This window comes from Salvia hispanica, chromosome 1 (assembly GCF_023119035.1).
Source record: "Salvia hispanica cultivar TCC Black 2014 chromosome 1, UniMelb_Shisp_WGS_1.0, whole genome shotgun sequence".
NCBI lineage: Eukaryota > Viridiplantae > Streptophyta > Magnoliopsida > Lamiales > Lamiaceae > Salvia > Salvia hispanica.
The window spans coordinates 12,882,822-12,898,023 of record NC_062965.1 but is presented as its reverse complement, the minus strand read 5'-3'; the positions used below and the strand labels follow the sequence as shown (position 1 = coordinate 12,898,023).

Genomic DNA, 15,202 nt, shown 5'->3' with positions numbered 1-15,202 from the left:
TTTTTATTTTTGTTTTGATTTATTTTAATATAGATAATGGCATTTGGGTGTAATTTTAGTGAATAATGGGGTAACATTTTATGTGCAAATATGGTAAATTCTAAATGTTACTCCAAATATGGGACGGACTTTTATGGCAAAATGTTATTACAAATTTGGGACGGAGGGAGTATTAAAAGATATATTTTCTGGCCAACCAGGCCCATTTATCATACGGGTCCCGAGCCTTAATTTATTATAACAATCTAACACACTTTACTCATGGGCTTGGACCGATTCAAAGTCGAGCTAGGTTTGTGCTGGGTTGGCCAGCCCAATTGAAAAGTGTAGGTACTTGTAGTATAAATTAGTATTTCCTATAATTCAGAGTTAGAAAGAGAAAATCGTACTTATAAAAAGAAAAATAATTTTAAGACATCAAAAGGGAAGAGTATATATTAAAAAAAAATTTATAAAAATACGACATTACTACTTTGATAAACTATCGTTGTTTGTTATATTACGAACAAATAAATTCAATTTTTAATTACATTCATGCATTTGATAACTTATAATGATGGAGATCTTATAAGCTATTTATAATTTTATTTGTAAAAAAATTATTATTTTCTGTCTTTTTAACAAATTCAAACCCTTTAGCAACGTACTCCATAAGTAACAAGTCGGTTCAAAGCTTCAATATTCAACGCGTCAATTGGAAAAAGAAAATATATAGTAGTACTATAGAAAATATCATATATAAATGTGAAGTTGTGAATTATTTGACATATTCATTCCAATTCTAAATAAAAATGTTTGTTCCCGCTTATACTCACAAACATTCTCTTCTCTTCTCTTTTCCATAACTCATTCATTTTCATCCATGGCTAGGGTTCTTCCCATTCTAAAACCCCATTTTTTACCCTCATCATTCGCTTTCCTCATAGTTGTGGCCGTGGTTTTGTCGGTTTTCTCTGTGGTAACTTTTCTATGCAGTAAAGAGCAGAAGACGGTTAGTATGGGCGGTAAAAAAAGCAAGGCGTTGCGCTTAAAGGCGAAGATGATGGCGAAGATGGTCATGTGTTATAAGGTGCATGACGAAGGAGAAAGTGATGACGATGAAGACGACGCCGTTTGGAAGAAGAGGATTATCAAAGGCGAGAAATGTGGACCGTTAGATTTTTCCGGCAGGATTTTGTATGATTCCGATGGTAAGCTATTGCCGGAGTAATGTAACATTTTCTTTTCTTTTTAAGAGAGTTGTTATTTTATATTCACATATTGTTAAATCAAATCGTGGTCATGTGAACATATATGTATCACAGTACGAACCAAATTTTGCTGCCAATTTGTAGATGGATAGTAACCTTTTAAATTTCATGACTAATCATAATTTGATCAAATTTTACGATTTAAAAGACAATTATTCCTTTCTAAAAAAATGCATTCCCTCCGTCTATTAACATCAATAGTCTTGTTCGTAGACAACATAAATGTAAATTATGAGAGAAAACAAGATTAGAGTGTATATATTGTTAGTTCATAGTTGGAAGTAGATTAATAGACCAACGAGAAGAAAAAGTGATATGCTATACCAAAAATAAAAATGAATTAATTTTATTGAATAGACCAAAATAAAGAAAGAGAGTATTGTGCATGGAGTATAAAATTCCATGTTCACAACTGAGCCACACTTAGGAATTTCGGAATTCCCAACAAACACATTCTAAATTTTTGTGTTCTTTTCTACATCGTGAATTCTCTCATTGATGGAAATTATTTTTCTCGTAAGAAATTGCAACCAAAATCCAAAAAAAACGTAAAGAATTCTGCATTTTGAATTTTTAATAGTTCAAAGTCTAAGCCTGTTCCTTGAATTCCAAAAGGGATTCTCTTTATTTCGGGTTTATTTTTTCCATTTAATTTTATTCTGTTCATACTATTAGAATAAAAAAGAGTTTGAGAGAGAAGCCCAAAATTATTTATTACGCATTCTTGTCAGCGACATGTTTTATTTACTTAGTTATTTTTGGTGATTCTATTCATGACTCGAATTTACTCAACCCTATTTCAAATAATAATGAAATACTATATTTATCTCTTTGCTATTTCGTGAGACGAAGACTACATATATCTCAAGATTCCCAACCACCTTACCTACCTACGTACAACATACAACTTTGAGTTGGCAAACCAAAGTAGTAATTCCTCCATCCATCGCTAAATGAGACATTATTTTCGGCATGAGTTTGAAGAAAATAGAGTTTTATTAATTAAGTAGAGAGAATAAAATACTCTGTAAAATAGATGAAAAAGTAAAAGTAAAAAGTAAGAAAAGAGAATATCCCTAAAAAGAATATAATTTAACATTTTTGTGTCAACTATTTTACAATTTCTAATAGATTAATATATTGGAAAATTTCGTGATATAATTATTACGACACGATTTTTTTTAAAGATTAATTATACACACTACACGGTTGCTTAAATGCTCTATTTGTCGTATCATGCAAATGACATAAATACAAATATCCACAAACCAAATACAGTTTCAACAAACGCACACAAATCCTTTTCTCCCATCTCATAGATTGTGAAATGGAAACTACTCTACAAATTCCTGTACAATTTTCAGAGCTACCTATACCAATAACTATTTAAATAACAATTAAAAAAACATTTAATCACAAAAAAATGTAGGTGTATTCAATTATTCATACCTTTAATGATGGGCCCTCAAACGGGCTTATTTTGCAAACAAAAATCAAGAATCCTCTGCCCCACCTCCGCTTCATCCTTACTCTCTCTCATCAATTTCTCAATCTCGGCCCGCGGAAGCGTCATTTTGACCCTCACGGGCCCCGAGCCCGAGCCCGAGCCCACATGAACAGCTGATTTCTGTCTAAGCATCATGCCCTCAAGCCTTTCTATAGCACTGCTTTTATGCGGCAGAGACTTGGCCCGTCTAGTAGTCCGGGCCTCGGGAAACTTAGGCATTTCCACAAGGAAATAAATCTTCCCGGGCTTGAGGCCCTGTTCGGGCCGAAGGTGCTGGGCCCGAATTCCGTGCCTCTTCACTTGTTCCGACTCCAGCAAGACGTGGGCCGCCGAGTAATCTCGGAGCACGTCGGCCGCCGTCGCCGGCGGCTTCACCTTGAATGTTTGGCCGTCGATTGTCATAACCTCGGCCCGTTTCTTCTTCAATCCTGCTATGCCGTTTCCCATGTCGATCGATGAGAGAGAAAGTGTGGAGTTGGATTATTAAGAAAGTAGGAAAAATTAAGATGAGTGAATACAATTTGTAGGATTCGAAAGTGGGATGATGGCATTAATATTTTGTCACGTTTCGTGCAGAATCGAATTCCAATTTAGCATTGGATAATATCAATATTGTTGCCACCTCATACCAATTACTTCTATTTTATTCTTTCTCATATGATACTAAGTTTATCTGAATTTTAATTAAAAATTATTATTATTATTATTATTATTATTATTATTATTATTATTATTATTATTATTATTATTCTCCCGTCCCAGCTCAAGTGATTGATTTCTTTTTGGCGTTCTTTTCCAAAAACGATAATAAATAGTTAAAGTAGAAAGAAAGTAAAGTAAGAGATAGTATATAGAGCGTGTGATAACGGAATGTGAGACTCATTTATATTATTATTTGTTTTATTTTTTGGATGTATTTTTACTTGTGTTTTTTTTATTGTTTTATTTTATACTAATATTTTTATTTCACTTTTTATGGAAATGTCTAACCGGGACTTCTAATGTTAGACGGATGAAAATGGTCAACCGAGACTCCAAATGCCGGATGGAGGGAGTATAATTTTTCTCAAACATGTACCGAAAAGCAGTCAATCACTTAAAATGGAACAAAAGGAATATTATTTTATATTCAGTTAATTTAGCGAAATAAACTATAAAATGCATGCCGTAAAATTTAATACTAGTTCGTCATTTCATGCCATGTTGATTTCCTTGTTGATGTGAACTCGCTGATGGTTGCAAAATTCCGGAATGAATCAGATTGTTTGGTGATTTTAATTATTGTAGACCACAACTTTTTTTATCCATCTATAAATATATAAATGGAAAGTTTTGGAGAACAACATAAACGCCATTATAAATATTATAGCAAGAATTTCTAATATTATAAATTATAGGTATCAAATAATACAACAAAGAAAATATTATTATGACTCTTCATTTCTTACATAATTAATTGTCCACTAAATAAAATAACATAAGGTAATATTAATGACATTAATTGCCATTGACTCTCGCTATCCATGGAAAAATAGTACTAGTATCATTTATAGATGGCATGAATTTTAATGAAAACTTAGTAAATTAAGAGAAAATGGATAAAAGATTGATATAGTATAAGAGTGAAAGAGAAAAAGTACTCCCTTTGTTGCCGATTAATTGTTACTTTTTTTCATTTTGGTCCATCCCTCAATAATTTTCGCACTTCATTTTTAATAAACGGTAAGTAGGTTCCACATTCCACTAACTCACTTCACTCACATTTTATTAATAAACTAATATAAAAAAGTGGGTCTCACATTCCACTAATTTTTTCAACCAACTTTTCTTTACATTTCTTAAAACCCGTTTCCGGTCAAGGAGTGACAATTAATTGGGGACGGAGTAAGTAATAGAGAGCGGAGAAAAAGTAATCAAGAGAATGAGAAACATTGGGTAAAAATATGAAAGAACGTTTTCATTTTTCAAATGAGACTATTTTTTGTGGATAACCCAAAACAGCAAAATGAACCTATTTTTCGTGGACGGGAGGAGTATATAATAAGCCACCCACTAACCTATTAACTTTGAACCATTACAATCCATAGTCCACCACTTCACACCATGATGCTGAAAATTACTCTTTTCATTCCATGTTTATTGAGTCATTTTTCTATTTTGAAAAGTTCCAATATAATTTTGTCAGTTACTATCTCCATCCCTGAAAATTTGTCCCATTTTTTTTATTTTCGTATGTCCCCTAAAATTTGTCTCATTTCACTTTTACCATATTTGGTAGTGGACCTCATATTCCACTAACTCATTCCTACTCAATTTTATTATAAAACTAATATATAAAAGTAGGATCCACGATCCACTCACTTTTTCAACTCACTTTCCATTACATTTTTAAAATCTGTGTCAGGTCAAAGTGGGACAAATTTTGAGGGATGGAGGTAGTATATTTTTAGCAAAAAGTAGCAATCTCTCTTACTTATTATCTCTTCATCTCGCTTACTTTATTTTCTTTTACTTTATTCACCATACACTATTCTTAGTTTTCGTGCCGAAAAGAAGTATCTCAACTAATAAGGAATCATCTTTTTACTGTACAATATTATACTCCCTCCGTCTCGGTTACAAATTAATGGATTTGGTAAACACTCCTCATCTGCAAACGATTATAGTGTTAATTTGGATGGAGGGCAGTGTAAACACATTCACAGACGAGGGGGCGACCCACTACCATGGATCCGGACGTAAATTTTTAATAAACGCCCCCTCCGATAGCTTCCGACGTCGCCCCTCCCCCCTCTATTAGTTTCCGATAAATTTTATTTCGCCCCTTTTGTTTTATGTTTCTTGAAATGGCTTAATATTGTTGTGCAGTTTATTATTGTTAGGTAAAAGGAAATAGCAAATTTGTGATCTATATGAGCTGAAGTAGATTGTTTTGTAAAAGTTACGACTCTGAAAAATATCAATCTCCAGCAAGCAATGTAGACTCGCTCCACCGGCTCAATGCCATCGCTTGTCTACAACGGCAGCAATCGGTCGCTCATCTCTCCGTTCACCGACTCCACTAATTTCTTGCCCGAGAAGCAAGCCACCAAGCTCTGGCTACTGAAGAGGCGCTTCAAGAGGCGTGATGCCAAGACGGAAAGGATCCGGGAAGAGAAGGCCATGAAGCCTGATGATAGGGTTTAAGTTCTCTATCGAGAGATTTATAGAGCACGCGAAGATTGAACGGAAAGAAATCGATAATTCCCTAGTTGAAGTTCTAGGGTTTTGGAACAAGAATGAGAAAAGAAGTATTTTATTTCTTAATTCTCAATGAATGAAAATACGAGAGAATTCTATTGTATAGAATTCTAAACCCTAACATGTGTCTTGCTAATCAAGAAACATAATTAAAATAAAAGATTACAAAAGACATGCAAAATATCTAAAGATAAATAACTAAAATAAGAGATATGCTAAAATCAAGAAAGGAATATTGAGGATGATCTTTGGCGAGATTTGCTAGATCGAGGGCCCTATCAACTCTCCGCCGTTGAAAACCACCTTGCCTTCAAGGTGGATCATGAATTAGGAACATGAATGGCGTGATTTGGATATTCATAGCAATGCCGGAGTGTGTGGCAGGGGTTGTGAAAGCTGCCCACTCTGATCCATCCTTTGTGATAAGCACAATTGCCACCATTTCATCATCTTGCTTATAAGCCAACTTCTTGAACATCTCAACAGCCGCAAATGCCTCACCAAATTTAGCAAAGTCAAACACTCTTATCTTGACAAACGATTGATTCTCAACCATGGTGTACAATAATATCCGGAACATAGCAACCATCTCAGTCGCATCAAGCACCGTGACACCTCAATGAGAAGCATCCACCCCAGATTCGACAGCACTATATGTAACAATGGTTTCAACCCCCTTGAAAACTCCTGGGTCAAATATGCGAGCTCCGTCGTCTCCACCAAATCGAAGAGTATCACAACTCCATTCGCTATCCCCATGATAGGAACCCATCAAATATAAGAGAATACTACAGCTGTTGTCCAAACATGTCACAACATTGCGCGGTGGGATCGAACGACCATCAGAGGTGAGTGGTTGTTTAAATCTGAACAAATCTCGATCAGCAACACAAAGCAAAGCTTGCTTCTACAGATGTGACTCCATATAATAATCACCATAAGATGGTGTAGAGTTTGCTACATAATGTGGATCCATTTGAGCAGATTTGACAGCAAGAAAAGCATCTATTTGTGCAGGCTGCCCAGAGTCAAATAAAATAGAGAACACTATACCTCCCACTTTAGCTTCAATAACATCACCGAACTCGGATGAGGGATTAGGTTGATCCTCGGGCAGTGGGTGTGACGCCATGTGATGATCTGGAGGGTTTAGGGTTTAGGTGATCTGGAGGGACGAACACTTGCATCACTGATCTCGGATGAAGAATGACAACGTTTCTCGAAATATCAAGAGTAACATCATCATTAAGAACGACGTCGTTGCTGGGAACATTGATAAGGCTAATTTCATGCATCGGCAATGTGCGAAAAATGTTATAATTTGCTGGGTTTAACACTTTTCCTAAGCCAGGTGTGTGAAGAAAATCGCTAGATCAAGGAAGTACTGAAGGAGATAGTCTAGCGAAGGAAAGGAGCGAAGTGAGCAGGAATTACAAGGAAACTGGCGTGACAGAGGAGTCAATAGCTGAGGGCATCAAAGTCTTATCTATACCTCGCTGGGCCCCACTCAAACGCCTATATACAGAAGAGCATGCAACGCAAGAATCATCATCACTTTTCACTCTTCTTAGCTCACACACATTACACACACTTGGGAATGGATCTGGGGTAGTCGGGAACGGAAGGTTACTTTCTTAGAAATTTCATGGTTGGCAACACCGTCCGAGTGAGGGCGAAGATACAATTACCTCTAATTTCTATTGTTTTACTTTTCTTTACCGTCGAACTTCACTTTTGGGAGTCGACCTTGATGTTGATGATGCTTATTTGTCTTTCTGTTTGTTGATTTGCGTTTAGCAGTTAAATTTCAAGTCAATTTGCATAGATCTCTCTGCCATTAGTTTATTTCTTCAAATGTTATGTCGATCTCTGTTAATTTTGATGTTGTGGTGTTTGATATGAAATTTGGTGACAGATCTGTGGTTGTTTGAGTATTTGGAGTTCCTGGTTTAAATCTGACGTGATGGAGGGTTTCTGTTGCTTGGAGTTCATGTCGGACGCTTGGATCCGGAGTGGATTTAGCGTCTGAGGTTGGATTCGACGTGTGGAAAGATAGTTGTTCGATAGATTCTGTTTTCTTCTTGATTTCTATTTTACTTCGTCTAGAGTATGCAGATCTGTTTAATTCTTCGTTTGTTATGCATTAATTTGATTTCAAGTCAGTTGCTCTGTTTTAATTTTGCTTATGTTGCATTCCTTAAGAAGTTTTTCGCAATTTGGTTGTAGAAGACGATGTCGCTGTTAGTTAGTACGAGAGTTAGTTATTCTGCCAACTTTTCATTCGTACCTTGCTTTTTTCAGACATGGTCCCCACAGTAGGTTTATTTCCTAGGTCTAGTAGTGAAATAGTAGTTTTCTTAGATCAAGTGTCGAACAGTTAATTTCCTTTACTTCGCTCTTTCATGATTTTTGCCTAGGTCTAGCTGTTAGCTTAAGAATTTCTAAAAGTTCCCAAGTCAAGTTAATTTTGATTTTCCTCAACCCATGAAAATGTGTGGCAGCAGCCAACACCAAAAACACACTCAAATCCTTGAACATGAGTATTACGCATCCTTCTCTGTGGGATCGATCCCTACTTCCCTATACTAGGTTTAGTAAAGTGGTTGAGGGTTTTTAAAAACAGTACTTTGTGTGTCCGACGACCGGGATTCCTCGTGTTCAACGAGTTCCTAGACCACGTGATCTAGTGGATTTGCTGGATCTAGGGAACCTGTTATTCTCTATTTTTGAATATACTCACACACAATAGGAGATATCTGGCTTTTCAAACATTGATGAGAGAAAGAATTGGGCTCGCCCCAATGTCTTCGGCCATCGACTCGTTGATCACCTGCTTCGAGTGTGCGACTTCAACATCTTGTGTAGCCGAGGCTCGATCAACTGGAAACTCACGATACGGCTGCCTGATCTCGGACAGTAGTGACATTGGGATTGTCGATTGGGAGGTGTCGCGTTGCTGCATTACACAAGAACCTGCCTCCTCAAAGAATGCCGAAGCAAATACCTCCTCGGTAATAGTTTCCGAATTCTCATAGCAATTGATTGTATCAAAACCATTTCCATTAGAAATAATGTTTTTGGGTGATTCCATAATTGAAGGCTGATCAACCCACTGATCATCATCAACAACATGTGAAACCTCGTCCTTGGTTAATTCTGGAGCAAAGCGGTGGTAGACTGCCAATAGAAAATCGTCCCAACCTTTTCCGGCATAATTATCCATCCAGCGTGCCATCCATTCTGACGTCGGATGATCAAACAAGTATTGAGTAAGGTACAACCGATCGGATAGAGGTGTATAGTAGTAGTTGTAATAATACTGCATATGACAAATCCACTCGGCTGCATTCTGTCCGTCGAAACGAGGAGGATCGACTCGTAGGCGCAGCAAGGCTGCTGGTGCTACGCCAGGCGGTGCCTGCGTAAGCGATGGCGGTAGCTGCCATCCCCGTTCCACGGTCGCTCCAGGTGGAGGGTCAGGCGGCTCCTTTGTCGCCATAAAGCCGGCAACCGCAAGTTTGGCTAAGGTTTCATCGAGCCTTCGATTCAGCGCATCATGTTGTCGTGCGAAGGCCTCCTGCTCGAGCCCGTGTGTCAAGAACTTATCGTCATGGTTGGCAAAATAGATGTTCATGACTGATGTTGTAGAGAGAATATGTGGTGGGAGAAGAGTAAATCAAGAAAGCACGGTTTAAGTTCCCTATCGAGAAATTTATAGAGCACGCGAAGATTGAACGGAAAGAAATCGATAATTTCCTAGTTGAAGTTCTAGGATTTTGGAACAAGAATGAGAAAAGAAGTATTTTATTTCTTAATTCTCAATGAATGAAAATACGATAGAATTCTATTATATGGAATTCTAAACCCTAACATGTGTCTTGCTAATCAAGAAACATAATTAAAATAAAAGATTACAAAAGATATGCAAAATATCTAAAGATAACTAACTAAAATAAGAGATATGCTAAAATTAAGAAAGGAATATTGAGGATGATCTTTGGCGAGATTTGCTAGATCGAGGGCCCTATCACCTGATGAGCGGAAGAAACGTCGGGAAGGCGTTGAAGAAGCTGGGAAAGTTACTGAAATTGCCATGCCTCAAAATCAAAAACTGAAATCATTCTCCTCCTTATAATCTATTCTCCTCCTCTCGTGTAAGAATGATTAGAAATTCGCACGGTGTTTGCGAATTGAACTGAGGAATCAAAGTCATTGTGACGATTGCCGAAAACGTGCCAAAAACTCTTGTGTCAGAATGACTTGAAATTCGCACGGTGCTTGCGAATCGTGCTTAGAAATCAAAATCATTGCGACGACCGCCTGCCAGAAACCTCATGTGTTAAAATGACTTGAAATTTGCACGGTGCTTGCGAATCGATCTGAGGAATCAAAGTCATCGCGATTATCGCCAAAAACCGCATTTGTCAGAATGACTCGATATTCGTACGGTGCTTGGAAATCGAGTTAAGAAATAGTTATGGAATCAAAGCCATCGCGACGATCGCCGAAAACGTGCCAAGAAAGCCATGTGTCAAAATCACTTGCAATAGAGAACGTTGACATATACAGTATATATGAGCGACTTATCCACTTTAAATTCGACTTCCTATTTATCAAATTTAATAGATTTGGGAGGATCGAGGAATATATCCCCAATCAAGACTACATAAATCAGAAATATTGATCAAATTTATGTAACACGAGAAAGTTGTACTTTGTAATCTTGTGTACACCCCACCTTTTCTAAAAAATGCACGATGATGTGTATGGTACTATATCTTGTACTCAAATTTAGTTTAGAATAAATATAAAAATGCTTGTTACGGGTGTCTGACTAGAATATCCGTGGGTATTATCAGGGACGGAGATAGCACAGGCCAAGCCACCGGGTGTCAACCGCCACATTTACCTTGTGCAAGTGTTTTGTGATATACTCCCTCCGTCTCATTAAATATACAATATTTGGGAATCGATACGAGTTTTTATGTAGTGTTGTTTTGTGAATTAATGAAGAGAGAATTAATGAAGAGAGAATAAAGTAAGAGAGATGAAAAAGTAGAGATAGAGATGTTTACATTTGAGAAAATGTTTCGTTTTTAATAGAATAAACTAAAAAGAAAAACGTTTCATTTCTAATGAAATAAATGGAGTATTGACAGACGAAAGAGCAGTTAGTTTGGGAACGATGAGAGAAGAGATAGGAGGGACAATATAATTAATAATTTAACTTTATTGGAAGTGGTGATAACCTTTTAACTAATATTTCGTTTTATGTGTACTGAGTTTGGCCGTACAGGATAGTAGGCATTATAAATAATCCAATTTATTTTTGGGAATTAGTTTACTTGTCTCTTGTTTTCTATTTCGTCTATTTAAATAAGTTTGGAAGAATATAATTATGCTAATTACATAGTATTAAAATATATGGAAAATTATATTAATCATTCTTCTATTTTAAAATTTTTCCAACAATACAAAATGCCAACTACTTTATCAAATTTCTGTTATTTATATGTATAATAATATGTTGTATTAATTCTTTGGATTTATGGTTAATTATCATGTCTATTTATATTACGATGTTAACTGCTTATTTGGAAATCTATTAAGCTATCTCATATCATATTTGTACTAATATAAAAATATACTATTAATATTTTTTTTAAATTCTTAATTGAAAATCTTGGATGCGTCAATTCACACCATTTATACTACTCCTACTAGAGAAGACTAGTCGTTCATGTTTGGGCGGCATGATTAGTTTAAACTCACAAATAAAATATATGTAGCTCATTGCATTTGTGATTCAACATTAAGACCAACTTGTTTACATTTCTGGTTTCGTCCCTGGGTATTATGGTGCATCGTGTATAAATAATCAAAAGAAAACGAAGTTACCAAGAAATATTCTAATGTACTCCCTCCGTCCCAGATAATTTGTCTTGCTTCCTTTTTCGCACGCATTTTGCAAAAATAATAAAGTAATAGTAGTTAAAGTGGAGATAAAGTAAAGTAAAAGAGAGAATAATGTAGAAAATAGTCTGTCTTACATTATTCTTTATCTTATTTTACTTTCTCTCAACTTTACATATTTATTATTATTTTTGCAAACGAGTGTGAAAAAAAAACTGAGACAAATTATCTGAGATGGAGGTAGTAACATAGAGCTTGTGCAAGCCCTATCAAGCATATCCGTGAAAACCAAGAATTACAGTAAACATGTGGGGGATAAGTATTTAGATTATTGAGTATTTTTTAACACTATAGTGTTCCTTTAGTATGTGTTTTTGATATCCTAAATCCACTCTTCACCTCAAATTGTCCATCACTTTATGCATTTTTTAATTTTTTTTTAATTATTATGTTACTGTATTTGTTGTTGTTGATGATTTTTAAATTTTTTTGGTATCGTTCAATTCATATTTATACAAAAAATGTACATGCGTTTGTGGTTGATTCTTTTATATTAGAGAGAAAAGTGCTTTAATTGTGATTTGTATGCAATATTTAGTTTCGAAACTCATTTGATTATACTTATAATTTTTTATCGGTATAATAAATTATTAATTGTATGTATTCATAATTTTAGAATTTGATACAATGATATTGTTTCTCATTTTATACATGTGAATTAACAGTTTTGAATTAGTGCAGATAGAAAATCAATTGGATCGTGCATTGCACAGATGTAACACTAGTTAAATTCTAAAATCACAGACTTTGACCTTAATTTGGTATATTTCCACGAACTTTAAAGTTGGTCGCATAAATGAGCTTATGCTTTATAGTGAATTTTTCAAGAAAACAATTTTTTGTCAACTCATGAAAAATACTAAATTTTGTGGCCTAAGATCTTCGTAAGAAATACAGTACCAAATTTTGTACAAAGTTTGTGATTTTAGGGATTAACACCCCTATTTGTTACTCCATCTTATATGCGATCACTGGTCGAATCAATTACTACTACGGTAAAATCAATTTTATAAATGGCTGTCAGAATTGTCAACAAATTTACCACCAACTGAGTTTAGAGTTGAATGGGAGGAACAAAATTTGGGCAATTTCGATTTCAGCACTAACAATAAACAGCCTACACACACTCCAGGAGTCATTTTTGTCAACAATATACGTGAAAAACAGCAACGAACTGAACAAAATTGCTTGGGTATATAGAATGACAAAAATAAAGAAGTCAGTCACAGATACCTCCTCATCCACAGTCATGCTGATACCATCCCACCAAATTTCCTGCATACCAATATAGTAGTACTGGTACATCATAATATTATAACTCAATCGTCTTCCTACACGAGACACGGCCTGTGAAGCTCTAACAACAACCCTATATTCCAGTAATCTGTAACATACTTGCAGTGTCCATCAGTTAAACCTCTTCAAATACATGTATCGAGTTGGAACTATAAAGCATATATTGTTGTGAATTGTGATATTATGTAGGAAAGTTGCTTAACCCATTCGAAACGACATTTCTTCCTCTTCCATAAGCAAAAACAAAAACAGAATGCAGTCAGGAACAAACATCCTCTAAAACTAATAGTAGATTTCAACAGCGCGAGAAATACCACTGGAATGCCGAATGAAGGTTTATGAAAGAGAATTCATCAGAAGCCATAGTCAAATAGTAGTACTAGTATATACAAAAATATGATAGATAGAACAAAAATTATTTAACCTTGCATTTCAGTATCTGTTCAAAAGGGAGCAAGCACAGTCTATAAGAATTCAGAAGGCAAGTTAGCCTCAGGCTTGCCGCCATCACCCAAGCCTCCCGGGTGCTGCAAATTCTGCAAAACCTGAGGGGGGAGAGTCCCCATGTTGCCGCTCAAACCATCACCAGCGGACCCGAAAAACTGGCATACAAGCCGAGCCAGCACCCCAAGAATCTGGAGCTGGTTCTGGCAAGCATCAGCATGCATTTGCATCATCTGCTTCTCATGCTCAAACTGCACCTCAACCAGCCTCTCCCTCCACTCCAACTCCTCCTCCTCCCACTTCTCCTCCATCTTCATCCTCTGCCTCCTCTCCTGCTCAACCTCCTTCTCCAACCGAATCCGCTTCTCATAATCCCTCTTCTCCCTAGCCATCTGCAGCTCCAGCAGCTCCATCTCCTTCTCACAAACCCCTTCCTCCCTCTCCAGCAACTGCTTCTTCATCCTCAAATCCCTCTCTTTCCTCTCAAGCTCATCCTCCATTGCTCCCACCTCTCCCCTCCACTCCCTCTCCCTCCTCTTCTCCTCCCTCCTCACAACCACATCCCTCAATTCCAACAATTTAGCACCAGCACCTCTCAATCCCTTCTTCCTCCCATCAAAATCAGAATAGTCCTCCTTCTCCACATCACTCACCCCCAAATCATCCTCATCCAATTCCTCGTTTTCATCCAAATCCTCACTCTCAATCCCATACCCTAAATCATCCCCCAAAATGCCGGAAATGCCCTCCTCCCCAAATTTCCTATCGACCAGCTCAATATCCCCGAAAACCTCCTTGTATTTGAGGAAATTCTCCCAGTGGATCTCGCCGTCGTCCCAATTGAACTCGTTGGTGGAGATTCGGATCTTCTGCTTGACGCCGAGGTACTGGTGGCGCATGTTCTGGACCTTGATGGAGACGTCGCGCCACGACCACTTGAAGGGGAAGGTGATGGGATCGTGGTGGTGGTGGAGGGAGTTGACGTGGTCGGCGATGGGCTTGAACTTCTTCTCCCGCGTCTTCAGCTTCGCCAGCGTCCCCGAGTTCAGATGCTCCGCGTATTTCGAGAGCAGCGTTTGCTCCTCCACCTCCGACCACTTCTTCCGCTTCATTTTCTACGGATTCCGCTCGCAAAATTTACAACTTCCGACACCGCCAATAATTGGGTTTTATTTTCTCCTGTTTTTTTCCTTTCCTTTTCTTCGTTTTTGGACACTTCCATTCTTCGGTTTTAAATATTTATATTTATAAATTCAGAATAAAATCATTTTTTTAATATCATTGAGACTAAAAAATGAACTATACATACTTTCAAAACATTATACTAGTAGTATTAAAAATTGAAATGAAAATTGTATTCCGTTCAGCAGGATTGGAGATTTTCTTTTCGGCATGCACTTTAAGAAAAAATTTTATCAAGTAGATTAAGTAAAAAAATATTAATAAAATAGAAAATAAAAAGGATATAAAAATAAAGATAGAATAAAGCAAA

General features: G+C 36.5%; 2 protein-coding genes across 3 annotated transcripts; both read right to left on the bottom strand.

Annotated features, from left to right (window-relative positions):
• Positions 1–2,715: 2,715 nt before the first annotated feature.
• LOC125187452 (uncharacterized protein At1g66480-like) lies at positions 2,716–3,204 on the bottom strand. The gene has a single exon (XM_048084050.1). It carries the CDS (start codon positions 3,202–3,204, stop codon positions 2,716–2,718), a length of 489 nt encoding a protein of 162 aa, XP_047940007.1.
• Positions 3,205–13,071: 9,867 nt separating this feature from the next.
• On the bottom strand, positions 13,072–14,936 carry LOC125190902 (stress response protein NST1-like). Of its 2 annotated transcripts, none has more exons than XM_048088434.1 (2): positions 13,691–14,936; positions 13,072–13,354 (listed from the first exon to the last, which is right to left on the bottom strand). In XM_048088434.1, the coding sequence occupies exon 1, from the start codon at positions 14,820–14,822 to the stop codon at positions 13,731–13,733; it is 1,092 nt and encodes a 363-aa protein (XP_047944391.1). In that variant the 5' UTR covers positions 14,823–14,936; the 3' UTR covers positions 13,072–13,354; positions 13,691–13,730. The 2 variants fall into 2 exon arrangements, with proteins under 2 accessions (XP_047944391.1, XP_047944315.1); XM_048088358.1 differs by having other exon boundaries at positions 13,072–13,245.
• Between the last annotated feature and the right edge of the window lie 266 nt (positions 14,937–15,202).

Excerpts from the sequence above, each read along its gene's own strand:
- LOC125187452 (XM_048084050.1), bottom strand. The coding sequence starts at position 3,204 with ATGGGAAACGGCATAGCAGGATTGAAGAAGAAACGGGCCGAGGTTATG.
- LOC125190902 (XM_048088434.1), bottom strand. The coding sequence starts at position 14,822 with ATGAAGCGGAAGAAGTGGTCGGAGGTGGAGGAGCAAACGCTGCTCTCG.